The sequence below is a fragment of the Falco biarmicus genome, chromosome 9 (assembly GCF_023638135.1).
Source record: "Falco biarmicus isolate bFalBia1 chromosome 9, bFalBia1.pri, whole genome shotgun sequence".
Taxonomy (NCBI): Eukaryota; Metazoa; Chordata; class Aves; order Falconiformes; family Falconidae; genus Falco; species Falco biarmicus.
The window spans coordinates 13,001,117-13,024,879 of NC_079296.1; the positions used below are offsets into that span (position 1 = coordinate 13,001,117).

Consider the following 23,763-nt stretch of genomic DNA (forward strand, 5'->3'; position numbering starts at 1 on the left):
TTTCCCCTCAAAGTTCTTAAGGGAGAAAGTATCAGTTAAAGTACCTTGTTCCTCTCTCCTCCAGTTCAAAACCCCCAACTCTAGATAAACAGAACTGCTTACAGATATGACAGCAGTGATGAAGGACCCACCAGAAGCCTCCTAATGGTTACAGTGACATCAGTCAACCCCTGCCACATACACAACACACACATTCCCCTCCCAATAACAGTTAACAAACAAGCAAGATCATAATCATCATACCTCTTTTTCCTTTGCTTTTAATGCAACAGTTAGCCCTTGAATAGTTTTATCCCTTTTCAAACCATTCTTCTTTTCAGCAGCAAGCTCATTTTCTCGCTCTTGTAGCTCTTCTTGAAGTGACTAAATTAGATTATGCGAAAGTTGCATTAACTTCCCACTAAGAGATACTGTAACTGCACATTCATAAGCACAATCTCTCAGAGTTCTTGCGTCTTATTACTTAGATTACTAACATAAAATATAGACCCAAAATGCAAGTCATCATCTTAAAGATGTGTCTGGAATATAGTATAAGAAGCATAATCTCATGGGCTAGCCATGAGCACCAGCTTCAATATAGGATGAGTGTGCCTTTACGAGCCTTACTGAAAATTGCTTCAAAAACAAAGCGAGGCTTCCTGTTATCTAACATAAGAGAGTATTTACCAGAGGACTTGCCTTGCTACTTTTGGAGTCAAGGCCTCTCTGTATCTACGAATGCGTAACAGAAGGGTTCCCTACATGTACTGTAAGCAGTCAAGGAAACGGAAACAAAACTAGAACTCACCTGAATATTTTTTTCAAAGGAATTTCTCTCATTATTAAGCTCCATTCTAATAGCCTATAAAAACAAAACAGCTGTTACGTTCAAGTAAATTCATTCTAAACACAAATGTAACTCATTAAACATTAAAGTGAAGCAAAATAAGCTTAAAAACCTTGCAGGAGACGGGGAAAGAAACAACTTAGCATATGCCTTTTGGCAGGAATATATTGAATCAGTTACTTCCTGGAACTCTGCAAATCTATCCAGGCACAGTATGAGCCTGTCCAAATTAAGAAGGGGAAGGAAAAAAAAAAAAAAAAAAAAAAAGAAAAATGAACAAACAAAAAAGCTATCCCATACAACACGTTTTTCCATGAGACAGGACAACTGTACTTGCTGAGTTAATAAAAATGCATTTTTATACGACATTTATCTATGTCAGAAAGATGCTTTAATTAGCACTTTGTCTTGGGGAGGTTACAGATTTTTTTTTTTAATCAGTAATCATATATAGAAACAGACTTGTGCAAAGTTATTCATCAGATATTTTTTTCTCCAATACTGCATCTTGCAACGATCCTACAGTCTGTCCTGTCCACCTCCTATGAAATGAATAAAGATGACCCTGTTTTAACCTTAACACACAAGTACTATTGTGAAACCAGGGTGATTTTTCCTGACACATACAGATTCAATTGCAAGACCATGCAGAACTGAAAACTTTTAATTCCACTCAGTCCAATCACAGAAGGTTCTCTTGTCTATTCTTGACAAAAACAAAAGAAATGTGTAGGTACTTGAACAATATTCAGTTCCAAAACAAAAAGGGAAGAAAATTTCTCAGAAGTATGCCAGCTTCTATAATTACTCTCTTAGTTCTGCCAGCTTTAATTTAGGGGGGAAGACAAGCCTTAAGACCTGTTTCTATATTTCAACTTTCAGGTATCCGTCTTCCTATTTAAGAACCAAGTGACATAAAAGACTCACCCTTAGCACCTTTTGTAAAGCCAAAGGGTATACTTGCACTTTACTTCATGCGGTATTTTTTTATGTCTACCTTCCTTACTCTAGCTTTTTCTCCAGACTTTAACAGTAAAAATACTTCCCAAAAACAAACTCTCAAGTCTCATTCTTAACTTCTACAGAAGTTATGTCAACTATCGAGGGATCTGTTAACACCTAGCATTTCTTATAGAGATTATGCAATTGCTGTACTGAAGTATATGTATATATGTAATACAGGCATAAAGTCAAGGAGAAACACAACCTCTCATTGAATGAATGGTAAGCATGGATAATAAGGATGAATATTGACCACCAAGCCACAATAAAACCAATGAATGTTAAGAAATGGAGGAGAGAGGGAGAGAAGGAATAAATGTGGAGAAAAATATTTTTAAAACATTGGCTTGTCACTCACATAACTGTCATGCACAAAACCTTTACAATCCTACGCCACATGAGATTTATACATACAACTGTTCAGTCAGTTTCCTCACCTCTATCTCACTATCTTTTTCATGCCTCAAAGCAATGGTAAGTTCTCTGATTTTTTCTGCTGATAAGTTCCCATCATAAGATCCACTCTGAGACTTTTCCTCTTCAAGGTGTTGGATTATAGCTTCTTTACTTTTCAATGACAGATTCAGTTGCTCTATAAGTCTAAAATTATAAGATTTTTAATATTAATCTTGCATCATCTACCACCAGTTCTCCAGTCATTGTAGTAAATGTTGCAGACAACTTTCCTAGGTGAAGACTCCAGGCAATAACTGTAAAATTTAGGGGAACACTTTCACAACCACTTCTCCCTCCAGAGAAACCAGAAAAGGTGTTGTATCTTTAAAGCAAACAACAAACAGCATTGAGCTATCTGCAAAGTGCTCATTCTTATTTTCCTCCAGTACCATTTCAAATGTCAGCACTTAAACCTCAATATTTTGTCCTTCACAGCACACACAAAAAGCTTATCAATCTATTCCACTTCTTAGCACGTATAACACTATAGCGTGCCATCACTAAGTGTCCCTCAAGTACCTAGTTTCATTTATATTTGTACCTCAGCTGGTTCCCATTTCACACAAGCAAAAAGTTGGGTCAGCACTTGGTCAATACACATCTTGACACTTTCAGTATTCCAACTGATAAAAAAAAAAAACAGCGCTTGAGTTTTCTGACATACGTAAGTGTTATATATGAAGAATTTCTGGCATAAGATGCCAGCTGTGATTCTCTTAGTATTTTGTAGCCTAGATGGCAAAAGTATTTTTTAATACACTATAAATTCCAGATGTGCTACTCCCAGACAAGTTTAAAACATTGCACATTATTTGACTTCTTAAAGTAAATCAAATATTACTTTCTTCTTCCATTAGCACTATGTTTTTCTGGTCCTGTGAACACTTACACTGATCTACCAGCATGTAATTATAGAAGATCCTGCTAACACTGGATCCCAAGAGGAAGGGCAAAGAAGCAGGGAGGGGGGAAGACATTCTTCATCACACTCCACACAGCTTTCCCTTCAGTGGTCCAATCCTGACAATTTGTTTCAGCACTTTAGGAACTCTTTTCACACAAGCTATAGAGGTGACGGCTAAAGTACCTCTGAAAGAAACTGGTTTTATAACTCCTTCCCAGCTCAAGTCACTCAGGAGAGCAACTGTGTTCTAACTAACAGATGACTAACAGAAAGAGGAAGGCAGGAAAGAGAAACGGGAAAGGGGAAAGGAGAGAGAGAACACGAGAGCCAGGTTATAATTACTACCATGGCACATAAAGTGCTGTAGCAAAACTTATTAACACAGTTTCCTAATTTTATGCCACTGTAGATTTCAGATTTGCAGTTTTCAATCTGTATGCTTTTACAAAAACTGTCTGGAAAACACTGTAAACCTTGCTTTGGTCCTACCATAACACAAAACCCATGAGATGAAAGCCTCCAGCCAACAGAACTTTCTGTTACCAGGCTGGCAATTATGCAGTTACAGTGTAGCTGCCTGCAGGGTTCAGTCACAGATGGACAGGAAAGGATAATCCGAAGCATAAGGAATCATAACAATCTTTTGATCTCCTCTCCAGACTCACATCCCCAAACTAACTATGCTTTACTAGAAGGCTTGCCAGGCGTGTATTTTACCCTACATATCAGGGAAAAAAAAAGCGCGCCCCAAAGTATTAAGATTTGAGTTTATACATTTTCCCCACCTAGTTACTGAACAACCCACACACCTTTCCCATTACCTGCCAAAAAAAGCAAAGCCAGTGCTTTGCAAAGCACAATCAAAACCATGAAGTCAAAACACAGTTTCTCTTCCCATTAGATTTACCAACCTCAAGAGATACGTCACTGGGACTGAAGAGCACGTAGATGCCATGAAAGCAGTAAGTGAACACAGATGGCAGAGACCAGCTCTATTCAGCAATGGTTCGAGACAGCAGCAAGCAGGGGGTAAAACAGCAAAGTTACAGATGCTGTAAAGTAGGATGTGCTCATGTCACATGCATACTTTTCAGACAACTTTTAAAGATGATTTTGCTATCATGGAGCACATAAATTGGTTGCTGTGTTGCTATTCATTTAAGAGCTGAATAGGTAAGACGGCCAGTAATGCTCTCATGTACCTGAGGGTAGGATCAAACTGTTAAGACCTCTATCCATTCCAGCTCTTCACACTTCAACAATAAAGAATTCCAGTAGTTCGAAACATCACTGCCAAGAGTTCTGACCTGTCTTTCTCAGCTTCTGTAATCATATCCACATCCTTTCTAGGGCCATTCATAATTGAAGAAAGTTTCTGCTCAGCAGCTATTCTCAGAGCTTTCTCCTTCTCTGTCATTGCAGTGGCTTTTTCCACTTCATCTTGGACAGCTTTAAGATTCTGCAATTAAAACACACAATCCTGATGCCTATAAGAACAAAATACTCACAACATTTTTCATGTATTGAAGTTTCTTCTAACAAACATATGTTGGTATGCTTAATTTAGCAACTTTTACCAAGTAGTTCAAGCGCTTTGCAGATGCTTCCAAACTCTGTGTCCGCATTTTCAAGATTAATCCATTTTCTGTGGTGCATAAAGGAGGACAGTTTCAAAGAAATAAAACAAATACCCTAAGCAACAGCAGAACTGGAAATGAAAGTGCCCCCATGCTATGGCTTTAGCCTTAGCTATGATAATTTGGCTTTGTCCCACTGTCTTAAATTGACTAGGTTAAAAGGCTTTTTTATTCAGAGATGAAATTAATATTCACAGGCTTGTTGTAACTGGAACTCTTCCCAACATAATTTATAATATTTTGCAAGAATTGATGAAGTATGAACCAGATATTTTTCCCTTGAACAGCAACAGAAACAGAGACAACGCCCAGCAATTACAGGCAACTTCCTCTATGAGACTCAACTCATGAAGATGGGGAACACCAAGATAAAAAAGCTACATCTGTCATACACTATATCAGATTTGTTTCAGATCTTTATTTTTATGTTGTAAGCCTCCCTGCTGTGCTCACTGAATTTTTATTTCTACAAAATAAAAGCATGCTTGCAGTATAACAATTAATTCCCCTCTCTCCTCCCAGTCTATACTAAAAAACACATCTCTTTGGGGGAGGGTGAGGAAAAGGTCCTTCTCCACTCAACTCCTGACCTGAAGAGCAGTTCTGCCAGCATTCATCTTTCATTCAAAAACTGTGAAGGAAATTAATCGTTGTTAACATTACCTGGATCTATACAATTATAACAGTGCTATGTAAACGAGTGACTACTACTACTCTGCAGTGTTTACATTCATCAGAATAATAAAATTAGCAGAGGCCAACACTGTCTTCAGGCTACAGAAAATGCTGTATCACCAGTAGATTAGAATATTTACCCTTCTGCCTGTGAGATCTGGGAAACACCAGTCTGACTGGCTGTTTTGGTACAGAGCAAGTGATTTCAGAACTTCCCTACCAATCCAATAGCACGAAGAACACTTTGAGAAATTCAGTTCCACTAAACTGAAAAAAGGTCATGGAGATTACCCCCCTCCTCCCCCCTGAAGGAGCTCACTGCTTTGTGAATACTGCTAAATCATCCTGATAGAAAATACCATGGGGAGATTGCTACCAATACTTTCCATGACCAATTCACTCTTTAGGGATGGGAAAGCAAATATTGGAATATACACACCTGTGCTGTTTCTATTTACTTACAGGAAGAGCACCAGATGTTTATCCCCCTCACACACACAGCTACAAAATCCCACACCTCCAGGTAAGTGTATGCAGTCAATGATGCTAAACAATCATCAGCTTATGTATCTCTAGAATCTGACACAAGCATTTCCAGCACAGACCATTCAATATCAAATTTGTTCTTTACAAGAAACTGAATTTCTTGCTTCTGAGGAAGCATGTTATTCATACAAAGAAATTTATGTTTTTGCCTTTACACTACAAAATGAGGAGAACGTGAAACAATTCCCCTGTAAAGGTATCAGCAATGGCTCAACAATAAATACAGGAATAAACTGTCTCAACCACAAACAGCAAGGCATTAAAAAAAAAAAGATTGTTAAGAATAACCCTGTGGAACAGAAGAACGTTACATAAAAAGGTGATATAGTGACAGCAGAAGCCAACAATACTTGGCAGATAAAGGTCAGTCTAACCACAGAGCATAAGGCATGCAGGCAGAAGGGAGGGAAGTGCCCACTGGTTCACCTGCCCAGAAGGAGGTGACCTCTCTCAGCCTGTAATGAACACACTCGAGTGGAGACACAGAAAGCCACAGAATCTCAGATTTATACCACAATACTGAGGTCCCATATAAAGATGGAAATGACAGAAGCACTCACAGAGTGGTTTCAGCTACTTATGAAGCTGAGACCTTATCAGTAAAAGCATTCAAAATCCAGCCCCTCTTCCTCTAAACAAACACTGCAGTTCCGAAAATGTAGCCTCCTCACACTGGAATTCAGGAATCAAAGGTTTGTTCTGAATGTACCTAAACAGCACCAACAGGTACAAATTTCCTGAAGAACTGCTACCCTCATATTTGACACTTCAAAAGCAGCTAAAAACACCTTCCTTTCCATTGGTTTTTGGGGGGTTGTGTTTTGGGATTTTTTTCTGGTTTTGTACTGGCTACTTTTCAGGAAAGGTTAAACAAGTTTGAAAATTGTTTTCTACAATTTTCACATGTAAGCATCAGGTAGATACAGGTAGACCACAGTATCAAATCTCAGACAACAGTACAAAGACAGTACTGATTTCTAACTATTCCTTCAGTTTCAGCCACTCACCTCTTCCAGAAAGTTAATTCTGCTAGTCAGGATTTCTTCCATTTCTTGCATCTTCTTTTGTGCCTCTTCTTTTACCCTCTGTATTTCAGCATCACCACCCTGGGCCAGGCTTTCAACTGCCTTACTGAAAGACCATAATACAGACAGAAATCCCATTGCATATCAAAGTGCAAAAACTAAAAGTGCTAGTAGCTGACAGATTAAGTACAAACAAGTGTCTTCCACATTATCTGTACCTGCTTGTCACTTTAAGGTTAAATAAGAACATCTACACACTATATAGCAATTGCAGTGGTATAGTCTGAGAGTTCCACAAAGCCTTGTCACAGCGGATAAGCAAGCACATCATACGTATGATGAAAAAGTGTAATATAGCCTTCATATTTTTAAAGCTTCCAAATATAGTATCAAGCCTTTGGTAGAGTTGTATTTTCTAAAGAAAGCAACAGTGGAGAACAAAATGAAGATACGCAACTGCTGAGATCTCTCCCATTGCCTTTTCAGTAATTGTCAATACCTTGTAAGAAAAGAACAGCTAGCATTTCCTTACTAAACAAAGGATGACCATTGTTTATGATTTCCCCCCAGATTTTGCTTTGTATTATGAACTTGCACAAGGGTCCATTCAAAGTCCAGCAATACTCTATGATGGCTACCTGGAGAGACCAAACAAAAATTAATCTGGTTCTCAGAATCTACCTGAACCTAGGCCTCTGAATTACTGAGAGAAGGCTAACTGGTAACAATTCAGTGCCATGTGTGTATGCCACACAAAATGCCATTGAAACTGAGGCCATGTAGCAGTCAGTAACTGTCATTCATTGCCAGCCTGGGTTAGTTCTGAACCAGACACCTAAAAGGAAGCAGTTTAACAGGCTACTGCCAGCCCTACAGTCATTCCATTCCCTCCGCAAAGCATACTCCATCTTGCCCATACCATAAAACAATGTAGCACTATGTAATTTCAAAATAAGTAACAGTGATTTAGAAAAGAGGTTCTAACAGGAAAGCAGAAATTTAAAGTATATTCATTTTTATATCATGAAAAACACAAGATTCAGTCTAGGTTAGTTCTGAACTGCTTCTTCAGCCCTACCAAGAAATGTTTTGTGCCACATCATCTCAATCCAGTGCTGTAAAAAAAAAAGTCCACCTCTTCACCTCTTGAGACAATTAAGCTCTTAACTAAACTTCTACAATAGGAATGCTAAACCATTCCCAATTACAGTAATTTATTTACCTGAAAAATACAGAAGATTGAAGGATAACATCAAAGTTACACTGGACAGTGCAAGTACATTAACATCATTGTGCATACATACCATTTCTGTAACGAATGAAGCAATTTCTAGATAATGCCCTTAAAATACTACTTTGGGATCGTGACATTCCTAAAACATTAGGAAAAAAAAAATAGAAGCAAAATCTTTGAAATCCTAAGTAACAGACATTAAGAAATATGTTGGTACTTACGAGGCTTTGATGAGTAGTTTCTCTCTCTCCTGCAGATCATGCTTCAGACTTTCTATCTCAACTTTCAGCTCAATGTTCTAGGACAAAAGAATGTAAGTGTCTGGAGAGAATGCAAAGGTCACCCAACCCAAAAGTTATTAGCAATGTGTAGATACTTTTATTTGGACCACCTAATATAAAGTATCATTGGGCTAAGAATAGCATAGAGACATTTTAACTCAACAGACATATTATGCAAGGTTCAAGACTTTCAAAAATCTGAAAAACATTTAGGACCATTGTATCCAAGCAATACACATCCCCTACACACACGTGCACACACACTTTACTGTAACAGGGAGTACTGCACATAAACTTGGGAGTTTCTAGGGCTTCCATGCATGGTTTTTCTTTGAGCTATGACATACTTTTCTTTTTATTTTAAAAAACTGATTCCATCAACTATTGATGCTTTTAATAATCTTAAAATCATTTTGTTATAGCCTGAGAAAACTACTCATGACATAAGCACACATCGCACAAAAGACACTTGGCCTGCAAGCTGACAGATACCATTTAAATACATTAGCATTTACAAGACCAACACCTGTGCAGGAGACCAGGACAGAAGACCAATTAGAAATATTCAGCTGAAACCATGACATAGCTAAACATTAATTCATGTACTGCACTACTGCAACAAGCATCAAGGGAGACTTAAGTTTCCATATTATTACAGAAAAGAGACCTGATGGAAGCATCTGTTTTAAATAACATGCTACTGTGTAACCAAAATGACTCCTTTTCCCTTCTAGAATGCAGGCACCACCAAAGGGTCTAAGAAATTGTTATCACCGGCCGCAACCATGACCTAATAAAGATCATAAAGATGCAAGACATGCCACTCAACTGAAATCCTTCTTTCAACTTAGAAAGGTACCGGTTTCTTCTACAAACCAACAAAGGAACCTAACAGGTTTCCTGAATCCTATACAAATACACACTCTTTCAATTTACAGCAGTAGAAGTGGAAGCTATACACAACCCTAATACAACTTCACCTACATGCTTCACAGGAAGCAACTCCGAGCTGGAGAGCCCCAACAACCTTCAAGCAGCTGTACTGACATCTGCTAAACCCAGGAAAGAATAGAGGGGCAAACTGAGCTGCCAGGTAGTAAAAAGCAGAATAACTACACACCAAATCCAGGAGAAGCATACTGCTTCTTTTATTCCCCATGCAGTATATGACTTCAGTAGCACAACTATCAAATTTTCACAACCACTTACTACTGGAAACACATAACATTTCTTAGTCTGTCCCTTCATTACACACACACACATTTGAAACAAATTTTTCCACAACTTATAATGGTCATTTTGATTTAGTTATTTTGGCCTAATCCTTTTCTGTAATAAAAGAGTTAACAAAATTTCCAACAAGAGAGGACGACTGAAAAGTTAGGTAAAACAATCTCCCCACAAAACAAACTCTTAAAAAAGATATCTAGTTCTATTAGATTATTCTAAATGCATACGATTTTGTATATTTCTTCCGTGGGACCATCAAACTTCTGCTGCATTCGCTCCTCCAGAAAGTATATACGAAGCTTCAGGTTGAAGTTCTCTTTTTTCAGGTCAGTGATTTGCTGTGAATTAAGAAAGAAAATGAGCAAGTTATGTCATGTGTTTCAAACCAAGTAAAATAAAGACTAAGAACTGGTATGATTTGGGTTTGCTCGCCACAGTGCAAGATTAGAATTCAACCCACTGGACAGAGTTGAACGCATACATATGTGTGGGTGATATACACACACACATATATACATATTCGAATTGTGGAAGTGTTGATAAAAGTGTATGACACCCAAGTCAAAATGAAACACCCATCACTCCAAGAGAGTGTCACCCAGTGAGCAGAAAATACTCCAAGTGCTCCAACAGATTTCTACCTTCTACAGCTTCAGCACATATCACAGAACATATTTTTCTCCCACCAACCCACCCCATCTGTATTTTTTTCCACCATCTCCATTCCTCACCTGAACAAGAAGAAATCCCACCCCAGCTTACCCCTTCTGAATGTTTTGGGGTTTGCCTTTCTGTTTTGTTTTGGGTTTAAGATATATAGACACATTGGTACCCACAAACTTTGTGTGTTTGGGTAAGATGTTATAGTTTAGCTTGTGTTTATTTTTAGCCCTGCAAAACTCTGAGACACTAGCACTTAGGCAAATAACAATTATAACATTTTTTTAAAAAATATATATAATACATGCTGTTGTGCAGACAGTGCTCTTTAGAATATTCCTTAAGTCCTAAAACATTGTCTGACTTTACACAAAAAGAAACCAAAAGAGTTTTTTCAATCTAAAAATATTAAGTAGTTCTTTCTTCTACAGAACAGAACTTGAACAAAGCATGAGATGTCATGTTGAAACAGAAGTATTTCCTTTGCAAAAGCTTGGGATAGTAGCCTTATTCACGGGAAGAAAAGCCACAAGCACACAAGGCATGTGAGCCCAATCAAACACCAATAAAACCTTTATCCCATCCCATATTTCATAGTGTAATTCTTTGGGAAAAAAAATTGCTTATGATTTTTAACCTTCCTAGTAGAAGCAGTAACATAGTTGATGGTTTCATTAAAGAAAAGAGACTCTAAATTTTTTTAAGAGGCTAAGCATAAAACATTCATTCAAATAAGACTGTCCCGTGCCAGAGGCTTTCAGCAAAAGGAAGTCTAATATGTTATAGAGCTACTAATAAAATATTTATGTACACTTTTCCAGAACAGTATAGTACCATTTGTAAAAATTATTAGCGATACAATTCTTCAAATATTTGGCTTGTGAAACCCAAGATTATTTTCTGCAACTGCACTCAGAACCTGCATCTGCAAACAATTCTTCAGTTTAATAATCTTTCCCCAGCAAGGTGCCTCATCATTATTCACACAAGTAAATATCACCCAAGCAACTGAAAATACGCTTGACTACATAAACTTTGTGGCCCATTCACACATCCTGAAGAAGCCTGTCTTTAGAAGCAGTAACAACACATATATTTAACTTTATCTTTGTTTCCCTACAGTTCCAATTGGATGATCACAAACAGTAGTGGATATAAACTTGAACTATGCAAGTTGTAGCTGCTTAAAGCATGACACCCTCAAGACTCTCATGAGGTGTCTCGAGGAACTGGAACATCTCTTTTGCAGCATTCAAATAGATGTAAACTCAAAAACAATGCAACTTTGAACTTCAAGTCACAGATCCCAATGCAGAACATTGCTCAAAACTGAAATCCTTATTCAGAGTAATCAAACAAATTAAAAATTTCTTAAACAAAGCAGGGCTACAGAACTGTGCTAGATCTTGCATGTCTTGCTGGCAAGTTTAGCACTAATCTTCAACTAGTGAGAGCAGACCTTGTAGTGTTTGGTTTGGTTTGTAGGGTCTTTTCTTGTCAGGTTTGGTTGGGTTTTTTGGGGTGGAGGGGGTGGGGGGCTGGGGTGTTTAAGCTGTCAGTAGATCATTCCTAACAGTCTCTATTCATTCAGAAAAAGTTCAAGCGCCAAAGACACTCTGAAATTGTATCAGCTGAACTTCTGGTTTAATCTTCAAACATACGTTTCCGAGTCAAAAGGAAAAACAATTTGTGAAGAACACGGCATACCTTAATTCTACTCTTATGTATTTCAGTGGCAATAGAATTAAACCAAAGAGCTTAAGGGTACTTCTTTCAAAAGGCAAACAAAAATTATGCAATCATAAACCAAGAAGTGAAACAAATGTTGTCTCTGACATTCAGTTTCTCACAGGAAAGTTAATTCACGCAGACTACAATTAAAAAGTTATAGCTTAATAAAAAGCAATGTATAAAATGTGAACAAGTTCACACTGCAAAAGGATTTTAATGGCAATGCTCTAGACCTACACATTTAAAGACTCTGTCTTAATTCCTTATGCATTTTGATTTCTGTATTTAAAAAAGGAATGAAGGAAGAGAAATAGCAGACAATTGTTGAAAAAACGACAATGCAATACACTCTACACAGAATATTCCACACCACAGAGAGCAGAGTGGCAAATAACACCTGCCTAGCTCTGTTCAGCTCCTTTCCAAGTCTGCATAGAGCCACTTTTATGCAAAATGGCATCTGTCAGCAGAGGCTGCAGTTTCACAACGCAACACAGTTTTTGCCAGCAGAGGCCATTTTACAAGACAGCAAAGCTCTAACTAAGTGTGTTTGGGGAGACAAGAAAAAACCCACACATGTTATTAGTTAGTTCCCTAACTTGATACCAATCAGCCTTTCTATTCATGAACATCTAATAAACCATAATGTGGCCCTTAATTAGAGATGCCTTTCACTTTGCCCATGTAATCACATTTTCTATCACAAGGTGGTTCCCCACCATATTGCAAGAAAGTGGGACAGACTATAAACACCACCAAAAAAATAATACACCTCTAATATTAATCTAGCTCAGCATCTTCTCCAGGTCTAAACATCAAAGGACCTTATCTTCATGGATCCACCCTTTAGCCCATTACATCCGCCTGGTTCTCTCTGAGGTGCAAGACAAGGAGCCCACTCTTTTAATCACTTCCTTCTCATAGCCTGTATAAATAATATAGCTTCAAAATCAGCAAATTCAAGCATATAGATACAAATAAAAAAATTACACACACAAACCATCACCAGGCAGGAGATAGCAGGAACTTTACCTGTTAATTCCGATTTGGTTTAAGGTGGGATAACACCAGCCTTACCATGTCAGTCCAAAAGCACACCTTAACGACAGCTACTACTGGATGCTCGGTATATAGTAAAAGGACAGAAAGTAAATGTCCACAAAAGCCTACAAGAAGTTTTACAACTCAGTTTAACTTAAGAAGTCTGTACATACCAGGAAGCCAGAAACCTGTGGAGAGACCCTTTCTCCTTTACATTACACAGAACAACCAACAAAAAAACAACAAATACTGCAACTTTTTCCCCTTTTCAAACAAACACTGCAGATAATAAACCACTTGCAGAAAGTATATTCCAGACTGAGATCTTTGGCACCTATCACAGTAAAAGATTTCAAGCACATACTAATGCCAAGACAGCCAATACACAAAAACAAAAGAGAAAGTGAAATAGATTGTTAAAAAAAAAAATCCTTCAAAGGCTTTCCAAAACAAGCTTTAAATTCTGAGCAAAGAGCACAGCTTTCTCCTCAGAGGGATATAAGGCCACAAGAAACTCAAAAGAGTTTAGATGAAACACTCATTTCAAACACAGCAATGCTACAAACAGTAGCAGCAGCTACAGAAGCACATTAAAAACTGCAGACACTTGAACTGAAAATAGCAAGCCACCGCCTTTATCAGTAGCAGTCATCTCAGATTTTTTGATTGTGTGAAGAAACTGTAGAAGAGAAAGCAATCACAAGGACTTGAGTTAAATGACTTAAAACTTTTTACAGGGGAGTTGTCCTGCAACACAGCTATACCCCAATGAAATCATCATTCAGCAATTATAAACAATTGGCTTATTCAATTTAAATAAACAATAATTTAAATAAATTAAAAATCTAATGTTTTCCTTTACATTCTATTAAATGCATTGTCACAATGCTACTAGACCTTTTCAACAAAAGTATTCCAAGCACGCTCAGACATAATTATGAAGTTAAAAGGTATTATACGGCAGGCAATGAAATAAAAGGCCAAATCCTGTACTAGCCTAAATGAAAATAAACTTGATGCTTCACTAAAATAAATCAACTGCAGACTTGCAAATCATGTTCCCATGTTTATGGTGTTTGCGTGAACTTTTGAGCAGAGGGTGCCCATTTTTGTTTCACAACTTAAGAGCAGCAGTTGGCTAGTCTCAAAAAATTTTTGCCTCTTGTTTTTAAAGCAATACTGAAGAAACGGAGGTCCAAAGCACAGCCAGCTGGTCACATCTCCAACAGATCTGTTGTTGATTGACACAAACTAAGAACCTGACCCAGAGAGTCAACACTTTAGCCAGCATGTCAGAAATATCTTGGCCATAAATCCGTTGCCAAGTCTTATATTAAAAGTCTGCTTACATTTTCATAGTCCTTCATGGTCCGAGCTCTAGTTGGTGAGACTGTATCTTCTGCCACATCTGGTAACACTAGACATTCAGGAAGACAGAACAAGTTCAGACAGCTGAATCTCTAAGCTAGGCTTCAATTTGAAAACAGCAAAGGCCTACACCATCTAAACACAATAAAAGTACAACACCTTTTGGGAAGTGAAGGAAGCAATTTTTTTGCCCCTTGTTTATGTTATACGTTACTGCTACCATGTTGTTAGTATCTAGATTTCTTCCTGGTCACCCTAAGTTGTCTATCGCATAAAGCTCTCAAATTCCAACATCACCCATTTAAATCAAGACGTACACTGAAATTAAGCTACGTGAGGTGCACTTTCAAGAACAAGTCCTCACAGCAACTATACAGAAGACTCCCATATCAGAATCAAGTCCTTTTAAAACTACTAGAAAGCAGTTCAAATCTTTCAGTATCTAACTGGTCACAGGACAGCCCTCCACCTTAGACTCAGTGAAACCACAGAGGAAACTGCCAGTATCTGTATTGCTAAACTGTAGTCCCTCCTGAATCTATATGTACCTAAACTTCTGTTTGCACACACGTTCTGTATCAGCCAATTTAACAGCACCACATAACTTGTTTCCACTCAAATCCGCGAGTAAACTTTTAATTAGAATAATGACATTGTATAAAACATTCAGCACTTGCATCATCTTTAATATAAAGAGTTACCTGAGGACTCACACTAACTAGAAGAAAATATTTTATTTAAAGTACTTCCAAAATTGTGAGGCAACTATGAGGAGTCTTGAAAATAGCCCAAAGAATACCAGCCAGTGGTTTTCAAATCTTGACATTCTAATTAATCTCACAGGACAGTTCTCCTGGAGCACATGCAGAATACAGTAACATTACTTTGCCACATTTACAAGTTTCTTAGATTTGCTTCTTTTCATGAGCAAATAGCTCTTCCTGGTAAACCATCCAATTTGCCATAGTTTCAGTTACCTACCTCACCTATACAATGAGGTCGGCCAAGTTACGTTGCTGGATACATGCATGCATAAAAAGACATCAAAAGCATACACCTCAAATTTACATAACAGAACACGCAACAGTTAACACCACAGACAGAAAGTTTCAAAATAGTACTACTCAGCCATTTTGCTTTAAAATAAGCGTTTCAAGCAAGTCTCCCGAGAGAAGTGGGGGTGTTTAGCCTGAGGAAAAGGAGGCTCAGGGGAGCCCTTACCGCTCTCTACACCTGCATGACAGGAGGTTGCAGCAAGGTGGGGGTCGGTCTCTTCTCCCAGTAAGCAACAGGATGAGACGAAATGACCTCAAGTTGTGCCAGGGGAGGTTTAGATCGGATACTGGGAAAAGTCTTCACTGACAAGGTGGTCAGGCACTGGCACAGGCTGCCCAGGGAGGCGGTGGGGGCCACCATCCCCTGGACTATCTGAAAGGTGTGTAGGTGTGGCACTGGGGGACACTGTTTAGTGGTGGGCTTGACAGTTAACAGTTAGACTCGATGACCTTAAATGTCTTTTCCAGCCTAAGGGGTTCTATGATTTCATGGCCAACGTACAGAAAAACGTACTGAATGTTGGCTCCTGCTCAGCAGGGCGCAGGCAGGAGGCCACCCCGCAGCCTGACCGGGAAACCGCTGGGCCCAGAGGGGGTCCCTGGGCGGCAGCAGCTGGGCTGGAAAACCTGATGCTCCAAGCAGGCAACTTCCCTGCGGCTCAGCAGGCCCCGGAGGCGCAGCGCGGCCCGGCGGGATATTCCAGGCACGTTAAATACACGCTCCACAGGACGGCTGAGCACCTTACGTATGGCTCGGCGCCACACCGGCCGCAGGCAACGCGGCCACAGCAACTGCGGCGGCGGCGGCTGGCGTTTCATAGCCTTAAAGAGACAGTCGCTTACAAAAAGTTGCATCCCTTAAAGACATCTCCTGGCTTTTTGCCTCAGGCGTGAGGCGTTTCCCCTTAGGTTTTGGGGGCCGCACGAAGCCCCGTGCCCCCGGCAGAGCCGCGGGGGGCTCCCGCCCGCGATCCAGCCTTACCGTCGCCTCCGGCCAGGCCGGGCTGGGGGTCCCCGCGGGAGATGTCCGGCAGCTGGGAGACTCTGACGCTGAGGAAGAAGGAGGAGAAGGACACCGCTGAGCAGCCGAAAGCCGAGGGGGTGCCACTGCCGCCTAGCACCCGCCCGGGGCCGACAGGCCCAGCCCCGCCACATGCACCCGCGGGGGCGGCAAGCCCGACGCCTGCCGTGAGGCCAGCCCCCGCCCGCCTACCTGCCCTCGAACACCACCGGCAGCGTCAGGTCCTCCCCCGGCAACGAGTCCATGGCGCGGCCGGTCCCGCCGGCAGCCAGAGCCGCAGCGCCTTTGTGCGCGGCTTTGGCGGCTTCGCTGGAATTCAAACGGGCGCAATCGCTTCCGCCATCTTTGCGTCGACGGAGGTGAAGCCGCTGAAGCCACCGCGGAAGAGCGTACGGGGCGGGCGCAATGGAAATGGAAGGGAAGCCGCCATATTTATTGCGGGCGGTGGCTGAATCGGGTGGGCAGGCACCATATTGGCTGAGGGCAGAGCGGGGCGGGGTATGGTGGAGACTGCCAACAGGGCAAGGGGGAGAAGGCCGTCGGGCGCCATCTTGAGTGAGGGAAGCAACAGTGACGTCCACTAGCCGCCATCTTTTTTCAAAGGAAAATAGGCGGCGAGACGCCGCGATCTTTAGTGAGGGAAGTCGTGCTCGCCCTTGGCGTGTGGGGCGATGTGCCTGGAGGGCCTGGGCGGGAACAGTGCTGCAGGCGCGGCCGGGCGGTGACGAGTGGCCCCCCGGTGCCTCCGGGCCCAGCTCCAAGAAAGACGCGTGTGGAAGCGGCTTCTTCAGGGGTGTGCCGGGCCCCTCGCAGTGCCCCAGCCGCTAATTGTTTCCATGTCCTCCATGGCGCCAAACCGCCATCAGACGTGGGGAGAGAAATAACTACGCTTCAGTTTCAAATTCTAGTCACTGTTCGTTGTAACTGGCAGAGGTGGTGACCTGGGAAGCCAGCTGTCACCAGCTGCCCTGCACTGAGGCAGGCTGATTCTGAAACAATTGGGGTTTTTTTGTAAAGCTGAGCATTGCAGCTCTCCCGCTTTTTCAGGAAGAAAATGCAATTATGTTGAAGGATTCAGGGCTGGAAATGCTAAGCTGAATTAAATACTGCCATCATTCCCTTTCCCCCCCCCCCCCAGCACCACGGCCCCTGGGGCAGCCGTGGAGGGAGCAGGGAGCTCCAAACCTTGCCTTGCTCCTCACTCTCTTTGCTCCCTTTTTTAATTCCTTATTGGAAACCTGTGTGTGGGATTGGAATACTTCCCCGCACTATTTACAGCCCCAGCTGGGGCACAGTGTGAGCACTTAACTGTCAGCATTACCTGTCCCACGAGGAGGCCCCATGCCGAGGCGCTGGCCTGGCTCTTGCCCACGGGAGTAGCCACGTGCTTTGGCGTTAGGTTTGGATCCTCCTCAGCACCTAGTGTGTCAGGTGCCCCTTGCTGTCATCTGGGCTGTCTCAAGGAGCTTCTCACCTACCCAGGAAATAGGCCATGGATAAGGGCTGACCAGGGGCCATGGGCAGCTGTGGGTTTATTCATCCAAATCATCATGGTGCCCTGTTGGCTCCATTTTCTCCATGTACCTGCACCAGCTCTATTTGCTGTTCAACACAGATCAAAGTTCATCACAGAAAAAATGGCAGTGGCCATTGCAACCCTTGGATGTGTATAGTCATGGTGGGCTTCCCAGCCCTAATGTGTCTTTCAATTTAATGTGTACAAGTCCATGATGGTGCATCTGTTAGTGCTCCAAACTGCCAGGAAATGCCAGGCACTACTTAGCACAACAAAGCTCTTAATCTCTTATCCTATCCAACTGGACATGCCTCATGCTTTGCATTTGAGGTCTGATGACCCTGAGAGATGTTTGGTCCCTTCGACTCCCCCATGGCCCTTGAGAGACATTTGTCACCTTATATGACTGGGTCCCCTTTTGCAGTGGCCTCACCTTCTGCCAAGCTGAAGTTAAGTTTGTAAAATCGGGTTTGCCATATGGCACTAGGATCTGCTCAGCCAGTCCGAAATGTGGCTTCACTTGTTTACAGAGGAGATCTTCATTAAATGAATGAGACCGCTTACTGAAAGGACGATACCAATTTGCTCGTGTTTAAGGTCACAGGAAGGTGTTACATATTTGATGCATGCCATTAAATCAGCATCCATCAGCCACAAGTACAGCGCAAACCGTGCACTGCTTGCATGCTATGTGCTGGCACAGCACCTCTGCCTGCAGAGTCACGGTTCATGTCCCAGCATACTATCTTGCAAAAGGAAATCAGCTGGGCCCTCCTTGTTAAGTTTTATCACTTCATGAAATGGTTGTCTGATGGAAAAAAGCATATAGATACATATACATGTATATACACATAGACATGATGGAAAGTTCCCCTGGGTTACTGCACTGCCCAACATGTCAGTCACCAAGAAGCTGCGAGGGGCAGAAGGGGCTGAGAAATGTGTTGTTCAGAAGCAGCTAACAACTTGTCTTCTGATAATCTGCTTAATGTTGTTTAACCTTGTCTTAATTAGCAGTACATTTGGGGAGATTATGCTAAATCCTCAAACCAGGAAGCTGTATTGGAACTACACTTTCCTACCTTACAAGGCAGCCTGAGATCCATACCACCTCAGAAACAAAGCACTAAAGGGGGTCTAGGAAAGCAATGCCTCTGGTGAGTGTAATGGTAGGGATGAGCTGACCACAAATGCCCATGGAGCAGGGTGAAAGCCTGCTGCTCAGAGCACTGTGGCTGAAGTGCAATGGTGGCACAAGCAGAATGGATGTCACCGCCAGCCATCCTGTTTTCAAGTCCCTTCTCTGGGGATCTGGTTCAGAATTCAGTTATTCCTCCCCCTGTTACTGTTCAGAGCAAAATTCCTCCTAAGCCAAGTCATACACAATCAAACTGTTCTGCTAATGCAAATCAGGTCTCAATGAACTCCCTGGAATATCACCAGTGTGGCCCTTACATAGCTCTGGCTCAGTAAAACATTTGAATAAACATTTAAAGTGCTCGCTTAATTTATGCTGACTTACCTCTCTTCAAGTTCTTTACTTAATAAGGACCAAAGAGTTAGACATAGCATTCAGCAGAAAAGACTAGCCTTTAGCATTTATATTTTCTTCTACACCAAAAAAATCAATTCCTAACACTGACAAGTGAGACAGAAATGCAAGTTCTCCATAGCTCCTTTTGCGGACACTACCAGAACTGCTCAAAACTACTGACACCACAGATGTGGATTTCAGAGTATCTGGTAACATAAATTTCCTTTGAAAGATCCATTGTGGTCATGAAGAAAAATCTGATACAATATCCTCTTCCAATTTCTAGCTTTGCTTTGTAGGTTTCATTTTTAGTGACTGCATACATCTCTGATAAAATATTACAGACAATAATGGGGAAATACACATTGACTTTCTAGCTACCAAACACATTAACGTAAGCAGCTGAAAGCTGGAATGGTTAATAGGCAGACATGAGATCCTAGGGCTCATTTTTTAGATGGTTTATCTGACACAATGTCAACTGTACTTATGAATATCTGATGTTAAAAAACATTTTTGTGCCATGGTTCTGATCTCACATACAGGGGTATTATGAAGGAATAATTCTCTTAGAATAAATGTCATTACTGGGATGAGATCAGATTCATTCCTGTAGGTTTCAATCCAGCTCTGGTCACTATCGGTGGAAAGACTCCTGCTGAACTTTAATGAACAAAAAACAAATGCAAAGATCCAAGTGGCATAGATACAAATTATATACATTTATTTTTATTCATTTTAAATAACATTCTTCTGTATAAATTCTGACATATATTCAAATCATAACTTTTTTTTTTTTAGAAATGCATTTGTAAGCATAGCATATGCTTAGGAGACGTCTTATTTGGATGTGTAGTAAGACTGATGGGTTTCAGTTGGGAGCAAGTACAACTTTTAAGGCCCACATTTTTCTTATTTTAATCCATTCCTCTGACACATCAAGAGCAGAGTCCTGTGGGAGCTCATTTTAAAATTTCACTTTAAAGAGAAACATATTTTTATATCCTTTATTTAAAGGAGACTGTGCAAACTTTCTGCCACATTTACATTGCATGTAACGTTTAAGATAAAGATGCCCCATAGCAGTGGTTAACTGGCCCAGGATACCTGGAGGATGCTGAATATAGCCCCTCCTCTTTCATAAATGGCTTCCAGCGTGCTAAGTTTGCTCAGCCTGGTCCAAGGGAATTATCATTCCAATGGATGACATCTCCCGACAACTCCCCAGGGCTGGCGCTCCACACAGTTATTTCTAGCTACAGTGGTTCGTAAGATTTAAGATTATCTATTCACATTAACCCAATCACTTTTTTGCATGTCTGTTGCACCCTGTGCTTATCAAATGCTCTCTCCTAAGTTGTGACCCATCCAGGTTGCCCCATGCCTTTGACACATCATTGCTTTTTGCCCTTTATCTGCTCCACTATAGCCTCTTGCCTTTGGTCACTTGACTGTGGAACTGAACGCACCCCATCCAGACCAGCTGGGTCCACAGGGCCCTCACAACCCCGAGGGTCACACCTTGAGAGCTGGTTTCCCACATCCACCCAGCCCTCACCTGCCTTATCGTACCTTCTCTATTCTCTACAGCTACCGTACCATGCCGTCGACTGCCTTTCTCCGTGACAGCCACACCACTGCAGCCAGACAGCAGCATGCCCAGCTAAAAGGTGATGCATGGTGGCCCTTCAGGAATGCTGCGTGGATCTCTATTGCCACGTCGGCCCTAGAAGTTGCCTAGATGCCTTCCCCTTATCTTGCTGACTCCTAGGTCGGGCCTCAGCGCAGCCCTCCAAATCCATTTCTGGTTTACCTGCCCATATCCCAGTGTGGCCTGAGCAAACTTCAACATCTGGGAAGCTTCATGGCAAGTTATAACACATGGCAGGTCGGTGGGTCCTGGTGGCCTTTAGTACCCTGGCACAAGTGTCTTAGCTCTGCACCCCCTCAAAATACAATGCCAGCCGAAGCTGACTGGAGATACATCTGGCTCAGCTTCTTCCTCACCTCCTGTGGCACCCAGGGGACAAGCTGCATGATTGATGGAGAGAGCGAGGAGGATCTAATCTCACATCACCAAAGTCAAACACAAAGCTGTTCATTCTTTCTTTGCAGAGGCATCAATCTCCTTTCATAAATGTTGTTCCTCTACGCCCAGGGTCTGGTTGGCTGGAGATGGCTGGCATTTTCCTGCCGAGTCATTCTGCCATCTGACAAGCACTGTCCCTGTGCCACATCCTTGCTGTGCTCCAGTCCTCGCTAAAGAGCGAGTCCTCCTGTGCTTTTTCTGCTGTCTGAACCTGGGCAGCCAGGTCCCCCCTGCCCAACCCAGCCTCCTGTCACATCTGTGGGGGCTGTCTAGAACCCTTCACCCAGATGTGGGAGCCACAGACAACAGCACGGCTGTACCACCCTCCCTCACAGACCAACTGTAAGGCAGCATGACCTCCTCCTTTCAAACCTGAGGCTCAAACACAAAGCATTTAATTTGGAGGTCAGAAGCAGCCCAGATGCAAACACCTCCTGTGCTGTGGTAGGCAAGGACTAGGAGAGCTCAGCATCCGAACACGCCCTGGTTTTGCAGATGGTCATTATTTCTACAGTGAGAGAAAAAAAATCAAAGCCTATTCCTTTTACAAAGTAGACTACAGTCATACCAAAATTTGAGGAAGAGGTGTTTTTGTAGCAAAGATGGAAAGATCTACTAAAATATTTTGGAAACATTAAAGTGAACAATCTGTCCTTCACTTTGCCTGCCAGCATTAGTCCCAGAAGCTAACGCTTCGTAAATTACCTTTCCCCACACTGTTAAGTGACCAAGTGCAAGTGTATCACTAAATCAGCACTGCTAAATAATTAGAATTTTTAGGAAGTTTTCTATTTTGTCACCAGTCTGCTCTTTGAAAGTTTGATGAGTAACTCCAGGATTAGCAATATCCAGATGTTCTCTTCCAGTCCTCCCCATTTTATAAAAGTTAACATTGCTCTGAATGACATCAACCAAATTTATTACCTAAACTATGGGACCTCATCCAGGCCCACAGGAGGCACCAGGAACTTTTCCATCGGCTCAGGCCCATAACCAATATCACATTCTGCCCTCACCATTTCCCTTGGTCATCCTCAACTGTTTTCCTCCTTACTTGCTGTGCCTCATCTTTAAATCAGGCAGCAACTTTCTGAGGCAGAAGTGGCATCTTTGTGCATGTGTTTAAAACACCTATTCCCCCCTCTCCCAAAGTCTTCAATGATAAGAAAAGCCTCCATGAAGCACCAGAAAGCGAATAAATAATCACCTCATTCTTCCTATCATTTCTTATCTTGAGAAATATTTACTTTTGCCTGGCTCTGAGGATGCATCAGTCAGCTCCTGCTGACCTTTAGCAGGTACTTCATTTATCCTCAGCATCCATCGCTTGCAAAGCACCAACACACACAGAAATGCAGCTTTAGTTCTGAGGTTGGTCATGAGTTAGGTGAAATATTTGTTTCACACCCTGTTAAATGTAATGGTATTGATTTTCACGGGTCAGACCTGGCAGCTCCCCCACACAGGGAGGGGACAGTGCCTGCCTCAAGGCATGCAGGCACACTGTGGGTACCAAGCGAGGAACTCTCTGGTGCAACCTCCCTGTGCTGTGCTGCCCATTAGTTGTCCTCCCTCTGCTAACTGTCCACCAGCCTCCCACAAAAATCGAGGGAATCTGTGAAACCTGCAGGTGTTTTTTTGACTGCTGATTCCCTACCACCACCTTGTGCTACATACATTTCCTGAAAGCATCCATGCACTTTTAGCTTTTAAGCCAAGAAGCGCAGATCGTCTCCTGCAAGCTTGTTGGTTGAAAGCCATTTCCACCCAAATCCAGGAGATTTCTGCTTTTGCCTTCCATAGGCTGCGCTCAGCCTTCCAGCAAGTCTCCCCCATCACTATGTCAGCACGGGAGAGATGGAAATGAGATCTGCTAACGTGATGAGCAGCCACTTTGGAAAAGCTCAGCTATTGTGATCAGGCTCTCAA

The 23,763-nt window shown here is 41.8% G+C and overlaps 1 protein-coding gene across 6 annotated transcripts in view; it reads right to left on the reverse strand.

Annotated features, from left to right (window-relative positions):
• The window catches only part of CDK5RAP2 (CDK5 regulatory subunit associated protein 2), an 83,336-nt gene extending 66,261 nt beyond the window's left edge, over positions 1-17,075 (reverse strand). Inside the window, exons 1-10 of one of the 6 annotated variants that reach the window (XM_056350805.1) lie at positions 16,888-17,074; positions 16,657-16,724; positions 14,601-14,668; positions 10,047-10,157; positions 8,530-8,606; positions 7,057-7,180; positions 4,499-4,650; positions 2,269-2,431; positions 791-844; positions 244-363 (exon numbers count right to left, since the gene is read on the reverse strand). In XM_056350805.1, the coding sequence (XP_056206780.1) occupies positions 244-363; positions 791-844; positions 2,269-2,431; positions 4,499-4,650; positions 7,057-7,180; positions 8,530-8,606; positions 10,047-10,157; positions 14,601-14,668; positions 16,657-16,724; positions 16,888-16,940 (990 nt within the window). In that variant the 5' untranslated portion in view covers positions 16,941-17,074. Of the gene's footprint in view, positions 1-243; positions 364-790; positions 845-2,268; positions 2,432-4,498; positions 4,651-4,768; positions 4,837-5,418; positions 5,460-7,056; positions 7,181-8,529; positions 8,607-10,046; positions 10,158-14,600; positions 14,669-16,188; positions 16,332-16,656; positions 16,725-16,887 lie in introns of those variants that run through there. The other 5 variants (XM_056350804.1, XM_056350810.1, XM_056350809.1 and 2 more) reach the window with 5 other exon arrangements.
• Positions 17,076-23,763: the final 6,688 nt, after the last annotated feature.